The sequence below is a fragment of the Eschscholzia californica genome, unplaced genomic scaffold (assembly GCF_041429995.1).
Source record: "Eschscholzia californica isolate CP2 unplaced genomic scaffold, dmEscCali1.0.p SCAF_6, whole genome shotgun sequence".
NCBI lineage: Eukaryota > Viridiplantae > Streptophyta > Magnoliopsida > Ranunculales > Papaveraceae > Eschscholzia > Eschscholzia californica.
In genome coordinates, this window is record NW_028238483.1 from 1928271 (window position 1) to 1956031 (window position 27761).

General features: G+C 34.7%; 2 protein-coding genes across 3 annotated transcripts; one reads left to right on the forward strand and one right to left on the reverse strand.

The window, feature by feature from the left end:
- Window positions 1-11538: 11538 nt before the first annotated feature.
- LOC147530771 (thioredoxin domain-containing protein PLP3B-like) lies at window positions 11539-15416 on the forward strand. 2 transcript variants are annotated; one of them, XM_086651039.1, is made up of 9 exons: window positions 11539-11660; window positions 11739-11940; window positions 12831-12905; window positions 12993-13040; window positions 13153-13295; window positions 13376-13448; window positions 13594-13655; window positions 13930-14027; window positions 15123-15416. In XM_086651039.1, exons 2-9 carry the CDS (start codon window positions 11857-11859, stop codon window positions 15233-15235), a joined length of 696 nt encoding a protein of 231 aa, XP_086507165.1. In that variant the 5' UTR covers window positions 11539-11660; window positions 11739-11856; the 3' UTR covers window positions 15236-15416. The 2 variants fall into 2 exon arrangements, with proteins under 2 accessions (XP_086507165.1, XP_086507166.1); XM_086651040.1 differs by having other exon boundaries at window positions 11539-11626; window positions 11694-11940.
- A 1762-nt stretch (window positions 15417-17178) lies between these two features.
- Window positions 17179-22603, reverse strand: LOC147530772 (uncharacterized). Its single transcript, XM_086651037.1, has 6 exons — window positions 22255-22603; window positions 19881-21288; window positions 19252-19455; window positions 19004-19155; window positions 17540-18076; window positions 17179-17430 (listed from the first exon to the last, which is right to left on the reverse strand). The coding sequence occupies exons 2-5, from the start codon at window positions 21250-21252 to the stop codon at window positions 17564-17566; spliced, it is 2241 nt and encodes a 746-aa protein (XP_086507163.1). The 5' UTR covers window positions 21253-21288; window positions 22255-22603; the 3' UTR covers window positions 17179-17430; window positions 17540-17563.
- Between the last annotated feature and the right edge of the window lie 5158 nt (window positions 22604-27761).

A 27761-nucleotide genomic window follows, 5' to 3' on the forward strand; every position in this document is an offset into this window, starting at 1 on the left:
GAAAATTTCCCAAGAACCCGTGGCACCCAGAAAACCCGTGGCACCCAGAAAAATAATCCTCAAGATCATAACCATAATTGAACAATACAAATGATTTGAGATCTTCTCCACGCAATCAATTAGGGGTGGCAATTTGGTTCGAACCGGCGGGTATTTTCCCAAACCCGCCCCTAATGGAACTGGTTTTACCGACCCGTTTATTGAACGGTTCGGGTTTGGTATGAAGTTAAAAAATAATCGGGTTCGGGGCGGGTTTGGTATTAGATAGTAAACTCCACCCCGAACCGATTAGTACGAATATATTAAATATATGTTTTATTTAAGATTATGTTTCAAAAAATTTAGTCTTATATTAAATATATTAAATATATGTTATATAATATTTAAGTTGTTGTAGTGTTTATGATTGATATACTCAAAATCTTATAAAATTTTGTTAACGATTGTTATGTTAATTCAAACTAAAATAACTTTTGTGAAACAAAATATATTAAACAGGGCGGGGCGGTAATGGTAATGGTTTAGCAATTTTTAATTGGGGCGGGTATGGTAATTGAATATCCACCCCGAATAATTATTGAGATGGTAATGGTAAAACCCGTTTGCTAACGGGACGGAGTTGGGAAGGGGATGAACCGTCCCAAACCCGCCCCGTTGACATCCATAAATGGGACACTCTAAGAAAAAAATTTAAGAGTCCTAGTTGTCAAGTGTCAATGGAGATTGAGCATCTCCAATGGGACACTCTAACAAACACTCTATAAATCCTAATTGTCAAGTGTCAATAGAAATTCTCTTTCCTAAAATGTCAATATAGAGACACTCTAATTTTTGTTGGTCTCCAATGGAGATCTCTAAAGTGTATATCCATAATACACATGTCCTTCTTCAATTCAACAGATAAAAAGTAGTTGAAAAGCAAGATTTTCTATTGGTTCAAATTTAAAAGTAACACTTAGAGAGTCTCAAGTACACACTCTCATTTTAGAGTTTCTCTCTCTAGACACTCTATAATAAATGTGTCCACCTCATATTAGAGTGTCTAACAAAGTGTTCCATTGGAGATGGTTTTCTGTCAAAAACTCTAAAAAATCATATGTGGCACTATAAGTGTTAGAGATTGAGTGTCCCATTGGAGATGCTCTAAGAGGCAATATAGAGACACTTCAAAAAAATTTGTCTCCAATGGAGATCTCTAAAATACCTCTATTTAATACACATGTTACTCTAATTTTGGAGTGTCTCTCTTAAAAGTCTCTATAATAAATGTTCCACATCATCATAGAGTGTTAAATAAAGTGTCCCACCGGATAAGGGTTTTTTAACAAAATCTCTAAAAACACAGAAAAGCCCAATCCAAAATAAAATCCAAATCTCCGTTCATCGCACCAGACCAAGGAAACTCAAGGACAGTGGACAGCAAAATCTGATAATAAATCTTTCTTCTAACTATTAGATTTGCTCATCAATCTCTATATAAGTCCTTGCAACAAAAAAAAATCCCTATACTAGTCTAGGCACTAAATCCCTTATTTTATCTTAAGTGATGGACGCACAAAGAAGTTAGGCAGAAGCCAGACAAAATTTCTACGTGGCGCGCTATGTCGGAATTTTTGCTCAGTTTGCACAACTTTCAGTGGCCCAGTTGTTTTTAATTTTAATCCTCGGGTAAGATTTTGCTGAATTTAGACCCGTGATGGGTGTTATCGTCTGGATTGTTGGACGTTCAATACTAAATCCATTTCTCATTCCCATTTTCCCTAAGTCGAGTTTTATGATTTGGTATATTTAATCTCGTTTCAGATCACCCAAACGTCAAGACCAATCCTAGTCTTGGTGACTAAGTTTATATCATATGAAGATATAATATCAATAAAAGAGGAGAGCAAAATATGAGAAAAAACCGAAAGAGAAGTGGAGACCAAGCTTGAAGATGACAAGAGAGAGAATGCCCGCAGGATAAGAAGAAATTGAAGTGGTCTTTAGAGAGCCAGATGCTTAATTGGGCTCCGAAGCGCCTACCGATTTTTCATGTGTTTGGGCCACTTGGTATGGGATCTTGAAGGGGAGCTTTATGCCTGTAAAATGGATAAGTTTTGGAGGCACCAGGAACAGTGTCGTCCATCGCTACAAATTTAGGAACGATATTCTCTTTTTGGTCTTTTTTTTTTAGTTTTTCATCTCTGTAATTATTTTCTTAGTCCAAATTTATTACGTTATGTCTTATTTTCTTCATTTTAAGCCCCTAATTCATTTGATGTAGTTATTTTACATCTTTAAATTTATCTACTAGATAGTAATTATGTTTCATATCAATTTATATTTTAAATAATAAAAAAGAAAACATAAATGCAATGATTATTTTAGGTTTTTAATGTAACTAGATGGAAAAATCGAAACTGAGTTTTAAGCCATTCGATTGGACGTAAAAAGTGTGAAAGTCCAATTTTCATTGGAAAAACAACTGAAAAGTTTTACCATACAACAAGTGAGAAAGGGGTTTTCTTACTCACTCATTTATGCGTTTTCTCTCTTCCTGTAAAAACAATTCGGCTCCCTCCTAAATCTTCCGCCTAAATTGCACATTTGATCCCCACTTATTCAAACTTACATAAATCTCTCTCCACTTCTCTCTTGATCGATTTTCTGTCAATCGATTCACCAACAAAGGAAGGAAAAATCAAGTAAGTTGAATACCTTTCACTCTTTATCTCTAAATTTATGTCTTTCTCTGTTAGTTGCCCTAAATATTTGAGTTGAATCTTATAATTTGTGTTCTTGTTTGTTGGGTTTGCTTGTTAGTTATCTAACCCAATTTATTATCTTTTTTTGTTGGATTTTTGTCATATTTACTCAATTTGTTATCTTTTCTGTTAGATTTTTGTCATATTTACTCCATGAATTTTTAAGAATTTTGTGCTTTAGGATGCTTATTAGGTTTATGTTAGATTTACTCAAACGCATTATGGCCCAATGTTGTAGAGAAATTTGTAGCTTCAAGCGCTGATAAGGTGTTTGTTACATTTACTCAATAAAATTTTGGACCAATTTTCAAGATAAATGCATAGCTTCATATGGATAAATTATTGCACAGATATAAGTCTGCTGGAGAACCTAATCAAACGTCAACAAGCAAACTTAGAAAGTGTTCAGATGCAAGGAAATTGGTCATAATGTCAGAAGTTGTAAAGGGGGTGTTGTTGGAAGTAACTCAAAAAAAATAGTACACCTGCCGTAGTAGGGAATCCTTCACAAGTTGGAGAGTCTGCAACTCCAACTCCATCTGCACATCATAGAGCAACACCACCACCACGTTCTCTTAATGAAATAGCATTAGAACGGACAACAACAGTAGTATCACGAGCATCAAGTAGCACATCATTGTCCAAAGCAGCTGACAATGATAAAGGTAAGGCAAAAGCGTTCAGGCATGGCGCTCAAGTGTCTATTAACCAGAACATAAAAGGTGGTGCAGGGTCTAATAACTTTACATTTAACTTTTAATTTTTGTGGAATTGATGGTAGTCTATAGTGGTATTGATGGTTTTTTCTTATTGAATGGGTGTTAGTTTTTGTCCGATGGATGTTAGTGTTTTTGAAATGGATGTTAGTTTTTAAAATAATGGATGTTAGTTTAATGATTAGAACTTATGTAGAGCTTGGTGATGTTAGTTATTTGAGTGAAAGTTGTTGATGGTAGGAGTGAAGCTTGTAGGGTGGTTTCATGGATTAAATAGAAAAAAGAAGGCTCAAAAAAGTGTAAAACGGTTAAAAAAAAACGACCATAATTTTGTGTCATCTTGGCCCTCCATTGTGATCTTCTCCATTCATTTCAAATAGTTGGGAGTTTCAGTAATTACTAATTAAAGTGGGGGGTTTCAGTAATTACTAATTAAAGTGGGGGGTTTCAATATAAGCATTATCAGAAGTGGGGGTAAAACGTAAGAGGACAAGAAAGTAATATTGAAAATATCAAAATTAAATCAAACGGAGTTGGGGGGTTTCAGTAATTACTAATTAAAGTGGGGGTTTCAGTAAAGCCATTATCAGAGTTAGGGGTTTCAGTAATTCTACCAATCAAAAACACCTAATGTCATATTTTGTTTTTAATACCGTATTTTGTTTATTATCTCCATAAGAACTTATGGAGAGATAATAAACAAAATATGGTACCATATGGTACTAAAAACAAAATATTTTGTTTTATCTCCATATGGAGATAATTAAAATATGGTATTAAAAATGTTTTTTAATACCTTAGTTTTTAATACTTTTAACATCATAATTTTAATCCCATATTAAAAAACAAAATATGTTATTAAAAACAAAATATAGTATTTTGTTTTCTTAATATGATAATTAAAAAATATGGTATTAAAAACTAAATACCATATTTTTAAAAAAACAAAATATGGTATTAAAAACACAATATGATATTAAAAGCAAAAAAATACGGTATTAAAAACAAAATATGGTATTAACAAAATATTTTTTAATATGGTATTAACAAAATACTTTTTAATATCATATTTTGTTTTTAATATCATATTTTGTATTTAAATATGATACCCCAAAATATCATATTTTGTTGTTAGTATCATATTTTGTTTTTAATATCATATTTTGTTTTTAAGTATTTTATTTTTAAATAATTTGTTTTTAATTTAATATCATATTTTAAATTTGTTTTTATTAACATATTTTAAATATTTTTTAAAATCATATTTTGTTTTTAAATATGATACCCAAAAATATCATATTTTGTTTTTAATATTATAGTTTGTTTTTAAATATTTTGTTTTTAAATAAATTGTTTTTAAAACTTCATATTTTGTTTTTAATATCATATTTTAAACTTTTTAAATTTGTTTTTAATATCATATTTTAAATTTGTTTTTAATATCATATTTTAAATTTGTTTTTAATATTATATTTTAAATTTTTTATTTTAATATCATATTTTAAATTTTTTATTTTAATATCATATTTCAAATTTTTTTATTGAATATTATATTTTAAATTTATTAGTTTGTTTTTATTATTTGAGGAAAGAAAATTTCTACCAAACAAAATTGAAATTAATGTTAGATCAAAGATTTATTCTGCTACATCCTATTTTAACTCGTTACTAACAATGGGGAGAAAAATTAATGGTAGAAAACGTAAGATTGTACGGAAAGTGTGTTGGAACAATTGAAGAGGGCGTAGATCACACTTCTTACTTTAACTCGGCGGGATGTTTAGTTAAATATATGTGCAACTTTCTCTGTCACTATTGCGAAGTCGAAGAAACGCCTCCTATAAGTATATCTTTATACTATTTTCATTTTTTTAATTACTTTTTAGTTAAAATACAAACTGATATTTTGAAATAGACTAGGCATAGCTCGTGCCTCGGGCACGGTGAAAGTCCTAATAATATATAGTAAGATCATATATATATATATATATATATATTTATTTATTTGTTAAGCATTATTTACTATCTATCCTAGCTTAAGTTCAAAAAAAAAAATTTGTTTAAAGTGAATGAACATATGAGAATCATATAATATAGAGATGTATAAACTAATTATCGTTTAATATGAAGATGTATAGTTTGAGGATTGAGAGCAAATGTGTGGAGATATTTTTAAAGACGACAAATTGAAGAAAAAATGTGTGATATGGAGTAAAGCATTTAATTTTTTGTTCCGGGCATGTTTCTAAAGAGTAAGACAGACAATATATGCTTAGGAAAAATTGAACCCAAATAATTTTATTAAAAATAAAAATAAAAAATTATCTTAAATTGAAATTTATAGTAAATAATTGAGTTATTTCCTTTTTAGCCCCTATTCTGTGACCAACTTCCTTTTTAGCCCCCTATTTTTCATAAGTTCAAATTTGGCCCCCTATATTAAGGTAAATGTCATAACTACCCTTCCTATAATATTTGTTCTAAATAAATTTAATTACAAAATATCTCTTTCCACCTCACCTCTCTCTCCACCACACATCTCTCTCCACCACACATCTTTCTCTCCGCGTCACCTCTCTTTTCTCTTTTGAAGTTTGACGGCTGAAAAATTCTATTTTGAAAAAATATTATAAGAAGGGTAGTTATGGCATATACCTTAAAATAGGGGGCAAAATTTGAATTTATGAAAAGTAGGGGGCCAAAAAAGAAGCTGGTCACAAAATAAGGGGTCAAAAAGGAAATAACTCTAGATAATTTTATTACAAAGAAGAAAACATATATGAGCTAAATTCTGCAAGTTCTTGTTATTTATCTATTTTATCATAGATAATGTATAATGTTAAAGCAACATTTCATCTTATTTACGGAGATTCCCTCAAAAACACAAGTATGATATTTCCTTTTCTCTTTCAACATGAACATTATTACCTATTTGAGTGAAAGAAGCAGAAGAAAAGAAAATGTATTACCAGAACTATAACAGGTTGTAGTCAGGATTAAACTTTTTACTCATATTACTGAAGTGTGAAAGAAGAACAAGAAAAAGAGAAAGTATAGCTAGAATTAGGACAGACCGCAATCGCGATTGAAATTTGTGTTAATATTATTAGTGCATAACTCGAATTTAAGTTAGAAGCAATAAGCAATAGTTGTTCATTCTTGACTATTGGAATTTAGGTATATCTTATATGTGACCAAATATATGTTGGCCTAGATCGACATTCACATCATAATTTGTGTACGATTCATCTAATATAACATTTGTATAAGATTCATAAACAACATACAATAAACAATTAAGGAAGAAATGTAATGGTACCATAATAACATTGTGTTCCCATCCCTGTAAATATTACAGCGATTTAGAGAGTTTCCCTCAATCTTAATTTCAATATTAGGCTAAATTGAGTTGTTAAACCGACGGTTTGCTCCTAGAGTGCTACGAATCCACTCTATATATATATACCGACTTATAAAAAATGTTGAATAATGGAGGAGGAAATACTTGCGTTAACTAACAACCGAACGAACTAAGTTGGTGTGCTTTAGTTGAGATTGAATCAGGTTTTTATGGAGGAATTAGAGTAGCCTAAAGTCCAAAACGAATCTATTAATGAACATTAAATTTTAAGGAGAGTGAAAGATTTTGGTGGTAGAAAGAGAGGTTTCTGGGGGATGAAATTTGAATGACACAATGAATGAGGGAGATTAACTCAAAAGGATGATGAACAATCATGGAGTATTTGATATCAGGGCTCATACTAATTAAAAGAAAATGATGAATAATCATGGAGTTGTCGATCTAATTGACAATTTTTCTATCTTTTGTCTTAGTCCTAGTCACAACCAAGTTGTATTGTAATATAGGGAGTATTTGATATCAGGGATCCTACTAATTAAAAGAAAAGGGATATTTAGCGTTTGGGTCAAGGATAAGTACCGGCTTTAGTGTTTAGGTCACAAGTTTGTCCGTTATATGGTCTGGGTCACGGACTAACAGTTGACTCTGTTGACTGTTGACGAAAGTTAACTATCGTATAATTTCAATGCCAAATTACAATTTTACCCTAAAGTTTAAATTGTATTTACGAAATACAATTGGTTAAACAACCCCACTTTTCTTGGACCAGATAGTTGGGGCGCCTTCGAGCAAAAACGCATAAGCGCCTATAACATTAACCCATCTTCTCCACTCGATCAACCCAGCAGCTCCTTAGTCTGAAATTCCCAAATCAACCAGGGAAGGGAAATGGGACGATGAAGGCAACTCAATGAGAATCAGGTTGCGTAATTTCAGAAATTTCGAACTAGGGTTCCCTCTCTCTCTAATGGCGATCCATTTGAACTACCAGGTACCCTATCTCTCTCCCTTTCTATTTCTACTCCATTCAAACTACAAAAAAATTAGGGATTGATTTTTCAATTACTACCCCCAAGCTGCTGATTTCATCATCTCAGAAGTTAATTCCCTTCACTTAGAATCTCCAACCCTAGAATTTGTCAAGGGTAAACCTTTGATTCTCCTCGAATGGGTTGGTTATGTTGTGCCTCAATCATATGTTGTTGTGGGTTATGTTGTTCTTGATTATCTTCTTGTAATTGTAGTAATGGTTGTGGTGGTTCCTGAATCATTAGCTGTTGTAGTTGATGAGTTTGAAGCCCTAATCCTAATGGTTGTGGTGGGTCTTGATTGTTTGATTTAATGTTAGTTATATCTAAAAGTTTAGTTGAGGATTTGATAGAAAAGGTGAAGAGGTTATTTAAATTTGATTTATTTAGGTATAATTGGTCTATATAAATCTGAGATTTAAGAAATTTTTATTTTTGAGAAGGTCAGTGAATCAGTCAAAAGGATCTTGTTTATGTGGAGATTGATTGATATTTGGTGGTAGTGGTGCTAGTGATTGTGGTTTTGGTGGTGGTGGAAATGTCGACTGGTACTAAGAAGGCAATTGGAGCGGTGAAAGATCAAACGAGTATAGGTATGCAAAAGTAGCTAGTAATACAACTCCAGATCTTATGAAGCTGGCTATGGAGAATTTGGGGATGAACCAGGTTATGGTGGATATGGGTCGAAACCACCACCGAAATCTCGGTCTTTCGAAGAAGTGCATACACATTCAAATTTTTTAGGTTGATCTGGTGGAAAATATGGTGCAAATACACATTCTTTGAGAGAGAGATGAAAGAGATGTGAGAGAGAGATTAATTAGAGAGAGAACATGAGAGAGAAGAGAGAGGAAGAAGAAGAGGAGATTTGGGTAATTTACAATGAAATTAGACGGTAGTTAACTTTCGTCAACAGTCAACGAGGTCAACTGTTAGTCCGTGACCCAGACCCTATAACGCACAAACTTGTGACCTAAACACTAAAGCCGGTACTTATCCTTGACCCAAACACTAAATATCCCAAAAGAAAATGATGAATAATCATGGAGTTATCGATCTAGTTGGCAATTTTTCTATTTTTTGATGGTCTTTTTTCATGAATTTTAATTGAGAAATAAAACTTAATTAGTTTTGAACGAACGAAAACTTCTTTTTAGAAAGTAACTTCAAACATTAATTTTGTTTGTGCACAAAGTGAAATTTCCCATTTTGTGATATGCTTCAACAAAAAAAAAAATATTCTTCATACCACTTTGTAACTTATTTGTTGTTGGAGTAGAGGAGGTTTAAAAAAACGTGAGAGTACTTATGGGAGTTTATGGAGGAAGAATTGTTGGTTGGAATTCCATTATATGGAATGAGTTAAGGAATGTGATTAGTTGGGAGGGTTATAAAATGTCATTACATCTAATATTATGGAGGGTTAAATACAAAGTAAAGTTTGAGGGTTAAATACATGGTATGTGTTCAAATCTAGTTGGCAGATTTTCTATTTTTCTAGTCCTAGTCAGCTTGTCCTGGTCACAACCAAGATGTTTTGTAATATAGATTTTTTTTTTCATGCAATGTTTTATTTTATGTTATTTGGATATTGACACTCAATTATTTAGTGATATTAGGACTACACCCCCAAATGAAAATATGTAAGCCGTTAACCCCTAATTTCAATGTTTTGCATTAAATATCAGTTAAATGGTTCTCGTGCCAACCACAAGCGTGATTTATGACAAAAACACCCTTCATAAATATTAAGTTATTTAGACATTAATCCCCAACTATTTATTAAAATTAACTATACCCCTAAAACAAAAATATATTTAGGATTGACTATCATTCTCGATTTTTTCGTCAAATATCAATTAAGTAGTTAGCGTGCAGTTTCGTACTCCTCTTGTTTTCATAGGTTTTCAGATATGATAGAAAATACATCCTAATCTAACAACATAAGAATCTAAGATCTCAAATTGCACAGAAAGTGAGAACCCGATCCAAATAAGCAAGAAACATCAAGGAAAATAGGCTACTCGAAGTCCGAGACGGGTTCAACCCGCCTGGCTAGATATATTAGATAGGCAACCGATTGGAAATATATAAAAAAAGGTTTACCCCAATACTATTTGACCATCCAATAAGTTTGGTTGATTAAATAGATTGGAGAAGGTCTCAGATATATAATCGTTAGATATAAAGTCTAATCCTTGCTTAGTTTTAGATTTGTTACTTATAATATAAAAAAAAACTCATGCATGTGGTTGGTACGCGACCTACTTTATTGATGTGTGACGGAAAATCGAGAATGAGAGTCAACTGTAGACATATTTTCACTTGGTACGTAGTCCTAAAATTGCTAAATAATTAGGGGTCAATGTCTAAGTAAACTTAAATATCCTGGGAAGGGTGTTTTTGTCATTAGTCAAGCATGTGGTTGGCACATGAACCACTTAACTGCTATTTAACGTAAAAATCGAGAATGGGGGTCAACTCCATACATATTATCATTTTAAGGGGTGTAGTCCTAATATCGGTAAATAGTTGGGGATCAATGTCTAAATAACTTTTTTTTAATCTAATCTTTTTTCCATGCAATGTGTTTTTTTAATGGTATTGTTAACACAATATATTTGTGATTTTTAATATAATTATTGTGTATCTTTTAGTATAATTATTATGTACTATTTAATATAATATATTTGCAGTAATAAATTTGTACAATATTAGAGCATCTCCAATGCAACATTCAAACTCTAAATCTTAGATGTCGCATAGGATATTTTAGAGTTTTTCGTTAAAATCCACCTCCAATTCAAAACTAAGAGCATCTCCAATGCAAGACTCAAGAAAATCTATAAAAATCCTCTGTGTCAATTGTGAAAAGTGGATCTCTAAATGGTCTCTTTCCTATTTGTCCATTTAAAGATACTCTATTGGAAAGCCTTCTCCAATGCAACATTCAAGAGAAACAATAGAAACCTATATTTAGGTAAAATTAATTGATTTACTTATGTGACACTTAGAGATCCTGAAGATGACACTTTAAATTTAGAGTGTCCTCTTAAGGATCTCTAAAATAAATCTTAACACATCATCTTAGAGATTCATGTTGAGTTTTGCATTGGAGATGGATTTAAAGAGAAACTCTAAAAAATTCTATGTGGCACTCTAAGATTTAAAGTTTGAGTGTTGCATCTCCAATGCTCTAAACATGAATTTCTAAAATGATATGTCAAGATTTATTTTAAAGATCCTTGAGAGGAGACTCTAAGAACATCTCAAATGCAAAACTCAAAAAAATCTCCATTCGTTCTATTTGTCGAGTTCCAATTGAGATTCTTACTCCTAGGTTGCGAAAATGGAGATTATCAATTCTTGTATGTCTCCAATGCAAAACTCTAAACTATTTTATTTTGCTTATGTGGCATGGTTATTTTTGTAAAAAAATAATTAGTTATTTTGGAAATATACGAAGACTTAATTTCTATTGGTTGAAATTTAAATATTGATGAGTTGGACAATTAGAGATATCTCAAGGGAACACTCTATTTCTGGAGTGTTCTCTTGAGATATCTCTATTCCACGCTCGACGCATCATCTTCGAGTTCTTAGTTGAGTTTTGCATATGGATTATTTTTTAAGAAAAACTCAGAAAATCCTGCGTGACACTCAAAATTTTTAAGATTGAGTTTTGCATTGGAGATGCTCATTTGGAGGGGCACCCATAGATATGCTCTAATAGACCCGGGCGGATGCTTCTGTAAAGTTAAGGAACCTAGAAAAGAAGTTCCATATCTGACATCTCAAACATAGAAAAGAAGTTCCATAGTTCAACAAAAAAAAAAAAAAAAAGAAGTTCCATATCTGACATCTCAAACATAAACGATAAATAAAACAGAAGGGACCTCCGTTTTCTTCATTCCCTCGACGAAGCTCAAGATCTGAATTTAAAAGCTGATATATATCTATAGAGAGAGAGAGAGAGAGAGAGAGAGAGTGAAATCTAGACAAAAAAGATGGATCCGGACGCATTTCGATCGAAAATGTCTAATTTGAATTTCGGAAATGTAATGGCAGCAGCTGCTCGTGATTATCAAAAGGTAATATTTGCACATCTTATTTCTATTACTGATCATGATTTCCAGTTTCTTTTGGCGGAAAAGCAAAACCTAGTTTGAAATTTGATATGTCTTTTCCTCATTTTCCTTAACTTGACGGTGTCATGTCCTTCTAAACATTCATATGCAAAACCCTAAATTTTCAATTATTAATGAAGTTAGGATAATAATTTTGGTAATTGAATTGGGTAACCTAGTTACTTTGAATCACTGAAAGACCTTTGACTATTTGAGTGTTTATTCCAAGTAGATCACCTTACCTGCCATAACTGGTTGCAACTCTTTCTACTTGTAAAATATAATTTGTGTTTCCTGTGGATTATTTTCTGATTTTTCTTCTCCAAGTCATTTGATTTGAACCTCGTTGATATACTTATAGAAATGAGTTTCGATCTGTACCAAAGATCTAATTTTACTTCTCCTAAATCTAACAGCAGGTGTTTCAATTAGACTCGAGTAAATTTGGTTAAAGGGGTATAACTATTGAGTACTCTTAAGTCTTACCCATAGTTGTATCTGGTTTGACCGTTTGAGGTATAATGCATTTAACATATCAAACGTTTAACTGCGATTTAACTGTCTAAGTGCCTCATTTGGATTTTGGTGTGCCTTCCCCTTCCAATTAAATGATACGTAGAAAGAACTAAATCATTCGAATTTTACTCTTAGTGTGATACAAAGTAGTCCATTAAAGGCTAAGTATTACCATCTAGGAATATAGATATCTCTGTAATCTAACCTTGTTTTTTGATTGTGGGTGATGAATAATTAACATTTTGTAAGTGTAACGTTTAATGTTTCTGTGGGATTTGTGTTTCCTAAAGAATGACGCTCTGTTGCATATGTCGCTTGACCCATTACTAATACTGCAGGAAATGCTATCTCATGGAAAAGCACCTACTTCTAGTACCACCAACGAAGAAGTTGATCTTGATGAGTTGATGGATGTAAGTTTGATAACATACTATTTCTCACGCTCTTCTGTCCAGCTTATTATCCATTTACTTATTGTTATGGATTTTTATTTATATCAGGACCCAGAACTAGAGAAGCTGCATGCAGATAGGATCGCTGCACTCAAGGTCTGATAAAAGGAACTTCCTAGTATATTTTCTATGGAAGCTTATTAGTTCCGCTCAAGTCAGGTGATGGGTATTGCTATTCTTTAAAATTTTCTTAATGACATTCGGACAGAAAGAAGCTGAGAAACGACAAGCCTTGAAAAGGCAGGGCCATGGAGAATATCGGGAGGTTACTGAAGGGGACTTCTTGGGTGAAGTCACTGGTAGTGAAAAAGTTATTTGCCACTTTTACCACCGCGAGTTTTACCGATGCAAGTAATTCCTCTTAACCATATTCTTATATTATATACACGTATGTACATGTAGAGTCTTTTTCATTCAGTCTATTTTTGTAGGATAATGGATAAACACTTGAAATCCCTTGCACCACGTCATATGGATACGAAGTTCATCAAGGTGGACGCAGAGGTTTGTACAAAATGACTTTCCTACTTAGTTACTTAATGGTGAAACCCATTTTAGTTGAATAGACATGTGTATCATCGCATGCTGATTTCAGTTAAATCATAGCTTAAAGAAAATAAAAAGAGCTTACAATTTGGCTAAAATGCAGAATTCACCCTTCTTTGTTACAAAACTTGGAGTGAAAACATTGCCCTGCGTCATCATGTTCAGGTAATAAACCTCGTCCCTGTTTGGTAGCTTCGCAAGTTTTGTTTATCAACCTATAGCTTCTATTACGTTTTTTGATTGGATTTACTTGTATATAATTGTGTATCCTTGCATTGCAAATTTGCAATTCAGTTTGAGTACCAAAGAAAATGCGTTACACCTATTACCATTCGCAGCCCGTAGTTCTTACTTCTTCGGTTTGTTATGATCTTTAGGTTTTCAAAGGATTTTCACGAAAACTGTTGAACCAGATTACAAATGCAATGTTCTCTTTCAGGAAAGGCATAGCAATAGATAGGGTGGTCGGTTTCCAAGATTTGGGGGCCAAGGATGATTTTGCGACAACTACCCTCGAAAGGCTACTCATAAAGAAAGGTAACATCCTTCACTTTGTTTTTAGTAGCAAAGAACCAATTCATACAATTGTTTTGCAACAATTATACAGCAAGATTCATTTTCCGTGAACCTAAGCTGTTTGATTCACCGAGTAACTGATGTCTGAGCTCTAGCTCGGGAGTAACCCGGGTTGATCTTGGCCAAGTCCTGTCTGGGGTTTGGCCGAGTAACTCAGCTGACTCTGCTGAGTCTCGAGTCATCTTGAATCGTCGAGCCGCCGAGTCGGGGTAAAGAATTTTGTTGGTTTTCTATCTCAAATTCTTTGTCCTCTTTTTCATTATTTTTTGATCAATTTTTTCCTCTTTCTTTCTTTCCTTTGTTTGTTGATTGTTTCCTTATGTTCTTTCATTCTCCACCTTTTTTTCTCTTCCATTGTTATGTTCTTTACTTCTAGACTACTATTTCCCTTCTTTTCTTCTTTCATGTTTGATGTTCTATCAACTCCTTTATTGTTCCTTGTTTCCTTCCTTATTTTTTTTTATTTTTTCTTTCTTTTTTATTCTTTTCTTCGTCCCTTTCTTTCAGTGTATTTTGAGAATTATGTGACATATATAAGAGAATAACATGTACATAATTATATAAAACTTTGTCGAACTTGGTTAGAAGCATATGCATGAAAATTATATAAGAACTAATGTGTGATTATATGGTCAAATTTGAACTTTATTTGCATATAACCCTGACAAGGCCGAGTAACTGGGCCTTGACTCGGACTCAGCCCTTGGCCGATCCCAGCCAAAGTCGGAGTTCAACAACTAACCCGTGAACATGTTTTTTCGAACTCATGTTCATTTATTATGCTTGAGAATTTGTTTATTTCCAAATTACTAGGACCACAGGTCGACAAGATTAGAATCTCTCGTAGGAATATAGTTGTAGAGGATGTTAAAGGAATTATGTTTACCGGGAGAAGAAATCTAAAATGGGCTAAAACAGAATTGTTCTGTGACCTCGTTTACAATTGGGACTGGGAGGCTTTAATCTCGTAACATTGTGGTTACATTAGATGTCGCAGTGAAATTTGCAGTTCAAACTTATGCTCTAATAACAGTAACTTGTGTTTATATATTCCAGGAATACTTAATGAGAGGAAAGGGGAAGAAGATGATGAAGATGGTAATGGTGATGATCATAACAGTAGAAGGTCAGTGAGGTCTACTAAAAATGATGATTCTGATTCTGACTGAAGATCAGAACGTCAGTATGCTTTTTTCCCTGTTTTCCGATGGAACTGTATTCGTAATTGTTATCAGGGTTGTGATGAATCTTGAACCAGGATGTTGGTTCCATATAAACAGGTTAAAGAACTTTGTAGATAAGTATCCCCAGAAACCATCAATTATTACAGCTTCCAAGTTCTGATCTCAAGTCCAATTGTTCTTCTGGATTTTTTATTATACTAAAGTGAAATATCTCAAACTTACTGAGGACCTTGACATTTATTTATGAGAAATTTGGTTAAAAAAGGTTGCTCAATTTTTTTACTCTTCAGTTCCTTAGGTATTTTCGTAATTTGTAACTAGTAAAATGCTTGCAATTGATAGCAAAATGTGCAACTTGTTTGCGAAAGATTGCAAAAATATTTACAATCGTTGCATTGCATTTGGGTTCTTAACTGTGAGTTTTTAACCAAACAAAACTTGGTATGCTTAGATAAGTTGGGATGATGTGGTGATCACACATCGGTCCTGATGATAGCCTAGCTGTTTGGAAGGTAATGGCTGACGAGCGAGTATGTTCTGACACTAATAAATCCTATGATACATAACAGTTTTTGTATGAAAAGACGATCTTTTGGTTCTATCAGGCCTTCTGCGTCACTGTAGCTTTTTTTTTCAGGCAGATCTGAGCTTGATGGTGGTGAAACTTTTTCCATCATATCTCTTTGTTTCGTCTCAGATCAGAGCAGGGTCCGGTTGATAAGATGACTTGTATCCACCTTCTCTCTTGCCTCGTGGTACAATAGGGTTAAGGTGTCGATCTAATTTCTGCAAACCTCCGTCCTGTTTGGAGCCAAAAGTAGAGCTCTTGCAAGAGCTGAATTGCCTCTTCGCATGCCTCTGGCGCAATTCAAGGTTCAAGGTGCCTAGGACGCTAACGACGACCTCCCATGTCCGCCATCAGACTCCTGTTCCTCAGAGGTATCTTCTTCAGGAGAGTATGTCTGACTATTTCGATGTTGTATTGAGAGTCAGGTCTGCTCGAATAGCGACTTCTGATTCTCAATTCGAAGAGATTCCAAAGCCCCCCTCTGCAAGTTGTTCATTCGACCAAGGCTCCAAGGCTGACACTGATTGCTATCTTCTTGAGCGGAGTCATCTTCTCCAGTTAATTCTATCGATCTAACATCAAATTTGTCTTCAGGGTTTTGCATGGGAAAAATGACTGAATATCAATTTCACCTAAGGTGAAGCCTATAGTCATTAGGATTTAGGAGACCCTGAGGTTCTGTGAACTCTGGTGGTTTGGATACTACCAACCAAGAACTTGCTCGTCGGATCTTGAATTCGTCGATCTTTCCTAATAGCATCGCCAGACTCCTTCGACCATGACGGAGGCCGAGCTGGTTGAGCTTCAGGAATCGCATTCTTGGGGATTATGAGCTCGTCCTTCATGTTGGCGACCAACGCATCATGAGCTTGTCCTTCGGCCAAACACTCACATGTCTGAGAGATCAGACAAGATGCCAATTGCCATTTCAAAACTCGAGCTCATTTATTTAGTCCTGCCAGTCAGGTCATTGGATTTCAAGTGTACTGGTTCAAACAGACTCAGACGCCCATGATGGATTTCGAGTTTAGGGACTTTTCCCCGGTTCTAGTGTATACTTCAAATGACAGAGGTTCTATAGGCACCCCACTTACCCACAAATCCACTCACAAAAGGCCTTTCGAGCTCCCCCGTAGGAACACAGCCGAATCAGCTGACGTCTGTGTACACGAGTCCTACCACCAAATCATTACAATTTCAGTAGTTCGATTTATAATGTTTATCCAAGCAAGGATGGCTTTGGAAGATCATCAAAACCTTCTAAGCAAGCATCACTGTTTCACAGCAGCTATACCCTCAATAACATGTTCTAACAGTTTATAATTCAGATACAATATGTCGACAAAACATGAGTTTCCAATTTGTGATCTAAAAAAGTATATTACTCAAGAATACACAAGTCTTGTTCAAAGACCCCAAAATCCTTGGTTTCTCGAATGGCTAATCAAAACCAATTGAACCATCAAATTCAGGTTTCCTACCCTAAAAGAAAAGTTGCTTGCTGCCAAACAGTATATAAAATTCTTACATGACCTATTCCACCTGTTACAAGGAAAAACCAGTTACGATACTGATCCTGTCTCTGCATTGGGACGATTTCTGCTTTAAACTCCTGCATACATACATGCAACTAGAATAACTAAATATATAAAAAGAGGTTCCAGACTTTAACATCCTACATACCAACTAATCAACGTCGAAGAAGATTTCGAAGAGCATACACATGACTAGATCAGGTGCCTGGTTTACTTGGAGTTTCTGTTCCCTGCTGCAATTTTAGCTGCAACTTGATCGTCTGATAATGGCAAGTAGTAGATCCTAGGGGTAGACTTGGTTTTCTTAAAGAGATCATCAAGGGTGAGAACGGGGATATCTTCTTTGGTAGGGAGTGGTGGTGGAGGAGGAAGTTGAACAGTTTCCCTTGATGGAGGAGGATTCGATAGTAGTACTGGTGGAGTTGGAAGTTGAGCCCTTTCCCTTGCTAGAGGTGGATTTACTGGAGGTGATGGCGGTAGCGGGAGATGCTCTTTTAGGATGTGCTGACGAGGCAAAGGCTTGGGCAGGACAGGTGTTGAGGCGACAGGTGTAGTTTGGCTTCTGTTTGCAGGTGGCGCCGCTGGCTGAACTGGGGGTTCAACACGGACTTTCACTTCTTGGGGGTCAACAAACTCAGCCACCAAGAGATGTCCTCCATTTGATGGCCATTGCAAGTTGTACACAGCTTTTCGAGTCTCTTCGGCTTCTCCTACTGATGAGTACTGTACCAGACCACATAACAATATTCAGTTAAAATACTCAACATCGTGAGTGATAAGATATATGAATTGACAATAATACTATTTATCAATCCACAATAAAGCATCTCCAGAAGTGTACAAACTTGAATGCATCAACAAACAAGTAAAAATAGGAGTGGTGTTCACAAACACCATAAATTTATAATGGCAACAAAGAGTCGTGCCAAGATCCAAACTTATTTCAGACACCATGTTAGTTAAATTATTTCAAACATCAATAATATTTTGTTCATCTATTTGCACAATATGATGTGTCGGACACAAGTTATATTTGAGATGTTCCTGAAATTTGGATTCAAGATGTTCGTCTAAGATACAGCCCCACTCTTTCCTGTGTGATATCTTTGGTAGTAGAGAGTTGGAAGTCAGAAAGATAAAGAATTTTTAGCAAGTCAGAAACGATGCAATGTTCAAAAAATTTAAAGACTGGTCATTCTTTTTGGTGCGACTAATCTATATGGCAGTTTGGGACGATTTTGTGACCTTGATGAGAACTTCTTGTCTTGTAGATGGAACGGAGCTCAAAGGCAAAAAAGTTTTTTTGGAACTTATTGCTTCGCCCTAAGTTGGTTACAGCAGAAGCAGCAAAATTCTAGATTACGGAGAGCGGAGAAATTCAATTGGCAATATAACAACGTCAAATTCAACATTTTTGTGTGGACCTCCATATACAAAGATCTTAAAAATCTTCAATTTCCATATAGTCATGCCAAACTGGCATGCGTTCCTCTTGTAAGAAGTTAATTTTCTGGTGTTTGGGAGGATCAGGGGAGGGTTTTCTCATATTCATATTTTGCTATGCAGTCTTTACGAAAGTCACTACTGTACCTTTCTAATGTGTGTGAGAGAGAGAAAATAATATGCTTTTATGTAATTAGAGATGCGTACCGTAACATAGCAATGGGTCTTGATCTGGTCCATCCAGAAACTGGAGACTGTCCCAGTTTTACCCAGAAGTTCCTTTACAGCTTTGAGAGTGAAGGGACGTAGAAAACGGTCAATTCTAAGGGAATTGGTTGGAGGTCTCGATGAGGGAGGAACTGCCAATACGAAAACAGATCCAACTTGGACATTAAAAAAGTACACGCATATTTGGGAATTTGAAACACCAAAACTACTTAGCTACCAATTCTTACCAACACGCTCCTTTGGTGTCTCTTCACCACTACTAACTGTTGAATCAGATCTACTGAAATTACGCTTCGGAATAGTAGACTGAAATGTATCTTTAGGCGTTGTTGGTGTGAGAGTAGAGTTTGGCGGTTCAACAACTTTAGGGGTTCCATAGTTAAACTTCCGCTGCCTCTTCGGAGGTTCGCTGTTCTCCACTACTACTTGACCTGCACAAAAATTGAGGTACTCATTCCAGTAACAATTTAGTAAGTTGCAAACATGGGATAACCTCACATGCTAACATCAAAACTAGTGAAAGTCGATTCAGAATTAAGGTGTTAAATTAATCAATATCTGGTCTGATCTTCCATTCGGCATACAGACACCGAGATACAAGTTTATGTCTCTATTAATAGATGCCAAGGGAAATGTATACCTGCCTAAGAAATACTAAAGGTGGAAAGTAGAAGATATTAGGTGTGTGCCTATCCCAGGGAAAAAGGAAAATTACAAATGGGAGTGCATAGACCAGTCACGGGATCACGTCCCTCACATAAGAACTGTTTTCAAATTTCAATAAAAAAAACGAACGAAAGAAGATGAAAATGTTAATATATATATATATATATACACACACACACACATTAATTACCTTGAAATTTTCTTTTTTCAGCAGGACCGGCATGGTTGTTACCATTTTCAGCAGAAATATCCTTGTCAGAAGATAGATGAGCTGAAGTATCAATGCCACTTTCCTCTTTTAAGATATGGTACTGTGTGTCATTCCTAATATTCACATCATCAGAATTATTATTCCAATCCATCTGCTTACTCTTCAATACATCCTCTTCCATTATATTATCCCCGGCACTAGGATCTAAATTTAATTGTTCGGAAGATCCTGCATCTACAGTATCCATTTGTTTGCTCATGTCAAGAATTGTAGCATTAGTATCATCTATCTCTTCAACAGACCTTTGGTTGTCAACTTGCATATGCTCGGCCAGTTCAGGTACATCGCCACCTTCAGGATGTAAATCACTGGATGATGGTTCAACAATTTTGGGCTTAACTTCTAGTTCATGGAAATTATTAACATTCAGAGAATCCTTTAGTTCATTTGTTTCATTAATTGACAAAGAATCAGAAGAAACAGACTCATTTACTTTCAACCCTAAAACAGAGCTAACCTCAGATACCTGGTTGTTAGAATCAAACACATTAAGCACGTCATCTATGTGGGGGTGGTTCGGGGCTTCATTCTTTGCCTGATTTTCACTGCGGCTGAACTTCTCTCCACTGGATGTTATCTGGGTTACCACGGTTTGGGCGACTGTGACACTAGTTTCCACGGAAACTGCAGGAACTACCGGTTCCTCACCTATTTGAACAGAATCATTGCCAGCACTAAATTTCCCATCTTGCACTATCTCATCTGAATTGACAGAAATATCAGTGATATCATCAGTTGCAGTTTCGTCCACCTTATGAGTTTTCTCTTTGATAACATCGTCAACCATTTGATTCGCAACCGGCTTTTTGTCCTGGTATTCTAGTTTGTCATCATTGTCCAGACTGATTGCACTATCATCCACCTTACGAGTTTCATCTTTGTCACCATGCTTGCTATCTTCAACCTGTTTAGGCCCTACCAGCTTAGCCTTCCCATCTCGCTCACCATCAATTTCGACATTGGTTGCAGTTTCATCGACCTTTTGAGCTTTATTTTCATTATCCAAGCTATCCTCAACCAAATGAGTTTCCGACAGCTTTGTCTTCACATTCTCAGGTTCAATGTGTATTTCTTGACCAAACTCTTCATTAGTAGTATCACTCTCCTTCTCAACTGTTGTTTCTTCCTCAGCAGTATCCCCCTCTACACGCAATGCATCATCCAACCTTCTTATAAGATCATCTTTTAAACCTTTCGTAATTAGTTTCCGTCGCTTAAGCTCTTCTTTCAACTCTGTAACCTTCCACTGATCAATTGGTCGGTTGTTGAGTACTGGATACTGAGATGACATCTTTCCCAATTCTGTATGTGATTCCTACTAGAAAGCCTGAGCAAAGACATGGTTAGATTTGGAATAATTGAATAATTTACTAAAAATTACTATGATGAACACATAGAGAGTACAGGGAAACGTCATAAAACAAGTAAAAGAGAAAGAGCCCGACAGCGGAACAATATAAAGAGCTACAAGCATAAGAGATGGGAACACCAATATTGCGTAGTACATCATTAACACCATCTGTACGTGGGTGTGTTAGTTTGTCTAAATGCTTTGCCGGCTCCACTTGAGACAAGAAGATTGCTTCTCAGTCATGCCATGCATCTCCTCAAACCAAGCCTAGACTAAATTTCAATGTTACATCAAGAAATAAAAGTAAAAAAACTGAATTTAGGTCAGAATAGGTTGTCTGAAGTGGATGAAGAGAACCAAAGATGGCAAAATTAACATACTCAAGAAGTACCAGAGATAACCAAAAAATTTACACGTTAAAGGGGACAGAAAGAACTAGAAATGCAGAGACTATGTGACGAATACAAAACGAATTCTATGTGAGGAGGTTGTTCCTTTGATAGTGATGGCCTTTTCTACTGCAAGTGCAAGCATTCAAGAAACATGACTACTTAAGAACGAATTTGACTGTCTAAAGCTTCAAGACACAGATCACTAAAAACAATCTTATGACGTTTTAACGTTCAATATAAACAATCTTTATTAGTAAAGAAACGGAGGGAAATTTTCTAATGTCAAGGAACACATAACCAAACCAAGATTCAACCGAAATCTTAAAATTAATGGGGATGCCAAGGGAAGCATGTAATATGATGCAATTACATTGTAAAATCACTGAAATAGAGGTAATGAGGATTACAAACACCTACAGAGAAATCTACAAAAAACCCTAATTTAATCTTCAAAGCAACGTTTAAGTGAATGAAATGTAATGCATCGAAACCGAAAAAGAAGAGCAAATTGAACTCTAATTTTCACCGAGAAAGAGAGAGAGAGAGAGACCTGTCAAAATACAACTCAATTCTTGAGAAGCGCTTCCCTAATTTTCCCCGCCCTGAAACACCAAAGATAAAGAAAAACAAAAATATAAAAACACCTGTAACAAAATACAAGAGAAAAGTAGTATCAGATAGATAGGGTTTTCTAAGAGGAATCAGAATGATTTTCTTTTTTCTGTTATCTTTATCAATGTCTACCCTTTCTCCTTTCTAGGGTTCTCGTCGGGTGCTATTAGAGAAAAAGAAGAGAAGAGAAGAGGAGGAGATAACAGAGTAGAATCGAGCAATTACAACCAGTAGGGCCTAACCCGACGGTTATACTCCGCCCGTGCAAACTAGGGTTTGTTTGACATTGACCCTTTATTTAGAATTTTTGGGTGTATGGCCCAAAAAATAGGCCCTAATAGGACTTTTAGTCCTCTCTAATCCCATAAAGGGTATAAAAACCAAAATAATATTACAAATAGATATCTGGTCCATTTGGTTCAATCTAGAGAGAAAACACAAATTCCGAGAATAACTATTAAATATTAATACCTATACTAACCTTTCTTAAATATAAAAAACAGTTATAAGATCAAAATCACCAAATATATTTTCCATTTTTATCTCCCTGTTTCTCTCTCCAATCACGTTTTTATATTAAGAAACCGTGATCTTCTCATAATCAGTAAGTTTTCTAACCAAAACCTTATTGTCTCTGCACTCTCTCTCTCTCTTCATCTGATTCGAAAGTAAATCCTCCATTAAATCAGACACCTTGATTCATATTCTTTTGATTTGCTGAAATCAAATCACCATTGTTAATCAGGTAAAACATTAATCAAGTTATTAGTTTTTGTGATTTTGTTTTATTTTATGATAATTGATTATCTCTCTACACCTTAATCTACTGAAAATCTTCTATTAAAGCAAAGAAATTTGTGTTTAATATTCATTAGAGATATTCAAAAACAGTTTCTTAATATTGTTAAACAGGTTAACAATCATCTTCTTAAATGATTCTGTTTCAGATGAATATGAAATTTTTGTCTTTCTCTCTCTAAAAATTTATTGAATGATATATATTTTGATGAGACAATCCTTCATGACTGATTCTTACAAATTCAGTATCGAATTTCTCTCTGTATCATCTAATCAAATCTTCATCACTATTCAGGATTTTCTCTCTCTAAGATTCATAACCGATTTTATTATGTTAATGTTAAAACCGTCTTTACTGAAGATAATGCGATTAAGAAGTGTTTGTATCTATGTATTTTGTTACTTTTTAGTAGTTTTAGGTTACAGATTTTTAGATCATTTCTTCAAATCTTCATCAAGGTTTCCGTACAATTTTTGATGCAGAGAAGATCTCGTAAGATTTGTTATAACTGAATGCAAACGATATATAATTTAACATAAATTACGGATCGTTTACAATAAATTACATATCATTTTTTATCCAGAGTAGATCTAGTACGATTTGGTTGTAACAGAATGTAAACGATATATAATTTACACGACATTACATGATGTTTACTGAACATAACGCAGACGTCTTTTGTACGATGTTTTTATAACAGAATGTAAAATATATGTATTTTGTTACAAATTATACATACTTTATAAATAATATCAAAAACATCTTATAAATCTGCATAAATTAAATATAATTTATTCAACATTACGCGTACTTTTTTCACAAAACAGTTGCCGTTTATAGTACAATAAATGTTCCAAAAATTATATGTAATTTATTGCACATTATACATATTTTTTCACATAACAGTGACCTTGTGATTCGAACTAACGTTATGTTTGTCTCCTAACACATTATGAAGTTTAACAAACAGTATGCATAATTTATTCCATTATACATGTCGTTTCTAGTAAATTGTTTGTTTTGTTAACAAATGGATATGTTTTCTTTTTGCAGTTTTGTTGTTACTTATGGAATTTGCTACTGAAGTTGGTCATTTGTTTCCTGGTGGTACAAAATCATTTAAATATGTTCTTCGATAATATAGTGTAAATGTTGTTTGTCTTGCTCAAGACTACATATGCTCTTCGACAATATAGTGTAAACGATTTTTTGGTAACAGAATGTAAACGATGTGTAATGTAAAAGAAATTATGTGTTATGTAATAGAAATTATGTGTAATTTACTAAACAAGACCCAAATACATTTGATAAATTACGTTGTATACTTGACTAATGATGGTTTATTCGTCATAAATAATAAATAATTTACGTATTTGTTTCATAATTTGTATTCGATTTGTATTTATGTATGAGTAAAAACGAAAACAAATGCTGCTTTAATGTTCCCAGAAAAATATAATATTTCCAAAACTGAAAGTTAAGTGAGAGAAATTGATATATATGTTTTGTATATTAACCCCCAAATCACGCTAAATTGATCCTAGATTGATTCAGATAATAGGAAAGAGAAAATTTGATTTCCAAATCTGTTTAGAGGAGAGAGAAATTATGATTTGTTTCTATCTTTTTTTTTTCTAATAAATCTCCATATTAAATCTGTAAAGAAGAGAGAGAAAATTGATTTGGGAAAGTTTAGATTTTGTTTATAAACAGATTATAGAAGAGAGAGAAATTTTCGTGAGAATCTAACCGTTTTTTCCTAAATTTATCCTAAAATCAAGGTACATTAAACCGTTTGAAATTTTTGTGCGGCCCCACACATTAAAATCCCGTGAAACACGACTGGGACATGGAAGGAATTATGTAATATATATTAAGGGTTTTTAGTCCCAAGAGCAAAAGGACTAAAAATCCATTTTTGGGGAAGATTGGACCCTAAACCCTTTTTGAACATTATTTTGGGCCATATACCCACGGACCCCTTTATTTATACGAAGGGAGATTTTACAGGCAATGCCCTTTATTGTTAAAGGCAATATATTTTGCAAGTTTGACTTGGTCGATACATCGTGAACAAATTTGGTTAAAGACAATGTCACTTTGAGCGTTAAGTTCACCCACCCGCCAAAAATCGTCGGTCGGATCACCGGGCTGCAACCGTAATTAAAAAATTAATTCCTTTCACTTTTTTTCATTCTTCTTCATCTTCTCCCTTCTTCACCTTTTTCCTTCTTTCTTCATCTTCTTCCTTCTTCATCTTTTTCTTCTTTTTTTCTTCTTATTCTCTTTCCTTCTTCTCCGTCTTTAACTTCAACTTGTTGTTGTTTTGTTGAAATTAAATTTCATGATAATAAAACCCGCAAGTTTGATCCTAGTGGTGCAAATTACAGCCCACCTTCCCTGAGCCATATACATATATGTAAGTATCAATCTTTAAATTTTATGATATCTAACACTTTTTTTTGTTGATAAAGAATGATATCTAACACTTAATTACAGTAAATAATGATGGGAATCGTTGATGATGTTCACTCTACACATTATAATATATTACAAATTTTTCAAGAACATAACAACGTTAAACAAGAATAAAGTCCGTTATCTTATACACAAGTCTATTCTTCACTGGCTAAGCAAGGTTAAATCGGATATAAGATAAAAACATATATTGATGTAGAGAGAGAAGATACATACCAAAACAAAAGGACCACTAGTGCGTGGTCGATTTTCTCAACTTGATTGAGTTGGAGAACAAGAGGACGACTTCTACAAAGAGAGAGACACACACAGAAGTCTTGTTTATGGTTTTGTCTTTTACCCTGTTACACTACCAAGGGATGGATTGTATTAAGTTATTTATGATTTTGCTAATAGTCCTGTTTAAAGATTATCTGACGGCCTGGTAACCACCCGACAATAGAGAGTGAAGAAGAAGAAGGATTGAGGATTGAGAAGAAGAAGCAAGGAAGAGAGAAAGGAAAAAAAATCCAGTCAAGGTCTGCTAGTGTCGTTTAGTCAAACCTTAGGTAAGGCATTGCCTCTTAAACACACATTGCCTTTAACCAAAGTACGAATTGCCTTTAGCGAGATTGCCTATAACAACTTTGGGCATTACCTATAAAATTTCCCTTATACGAATTCTATCAAATTTTTAAATGAAAAACGAAGCTAGAGAAATGATTGAGCGCAATTTCGTAAAAATAATGAGGAGAATATTTATACAGGAAATTGGGTCGAAGGCCCAATTTACTGTTTTTTTTTTTGTTAAAAAAACAGGCTATCTTTATAATCAGCTAGGGTCGTTTTAAAAATAGGTTTAAAGGACATTTTTACAAGCACTCGCTTTTTAAAAGTCCAAATTACCGTTTGGATATAAAATCGAAAGCCCTATCTCACTCGCTGATGGGTCATGAAAATATCCCATCTGAGTCGTTTAATTTAGTCGAGTTAGTTCGTTTCGAGTCTTTATTATAATAAAATGGTTGGTTTTCTTGATTAGGTGTCTTTTGGAGAGTTAGGTGTGAAAAACGGTTAAAAACGGTTAAAAACGAGGAAAAGGTGCATGAAGGATATTTTGATCATTTGGAGTGAAGGAAATTCTGGTAATTTGGCCAAGGTCAGTGCGTGGTTGAAAAGTAGAGGTCGAGACGAGTCCGTAGGAGAAAACGGAAGTCAAATCGGAGTTCGGATGAGTGAAATATGCAAAGTCAAAGTCAGTCAACATTTGGTGCACATTTGGTCAACACTCGGGACAGTGTCGGGCACAGATTTGGCGCGCGGTATACAAGAAGACACGTGGCGCAATATGGAGGTCGGATCATCTAAATCGCGTGTTCGCGCTAAGCAGCGAAGTGGGACCATCGTGAATCATCCAGTGTAGCGCGTCTCAGCGAGCTTCGGTAGTCCCTTGTTCACGTCTTAATCTGGACCGTAACCTTCCGCGTGTCCTAGATCGGACGGTTTCTGTGCATCCCGTGTTTTATACTTATTCCGTGCACCCGTAGCAACTTAACTTGGCAGCGCCCGTCTCCACGTTTTAATCTCAGCCTCTCGCTTCCGCGTTTTCAAGATCCGACGGCTTCGGATGATCTATCCCTTTATCCCTTAATGCCGTGTGAACCGAAGCTGTTTAGCTTACTTGCTACCGACGCGTCTCACGCTCTTAACAGCCCAGATCCGCGCGCTTCCAAATCCGACGGTTTCTGTGGCCGATTCAACTTATTATCTTACACCCGGCTACACTAAAGCATCCGAAACCCATTATAAACCCTAGCCGCCGACCAGATTGTTCTTTTAACCCCTAGAATTCCAATTTTGACCCTCAGCTTTCCATTTTTTTACCAATTTTAACCCCAACTCAAACCCTAACCGTATAAATAAATCCCTTTGTCCTCCATTAAAACCTAGACTTGCAAACCCTCTCAAAAGGCTTCCTTACCTAATTTCTAAGCCACTTCTTATCCTCTCTTAGCCTCCTTTTCTCTCTACCTCTTCTCAACTAAAAACCCTAGCCACCATTCTTTTCTTCTACTTTCTCTACCACCTTCATCTTTTCTCTACATTTTCTTTCTAATTTCTTTCTCCTTCTAATTTCTTCTTCCAACCTTCTAATTTCTTCATACCTTCTTCTCTAAAATCTCTTCTTC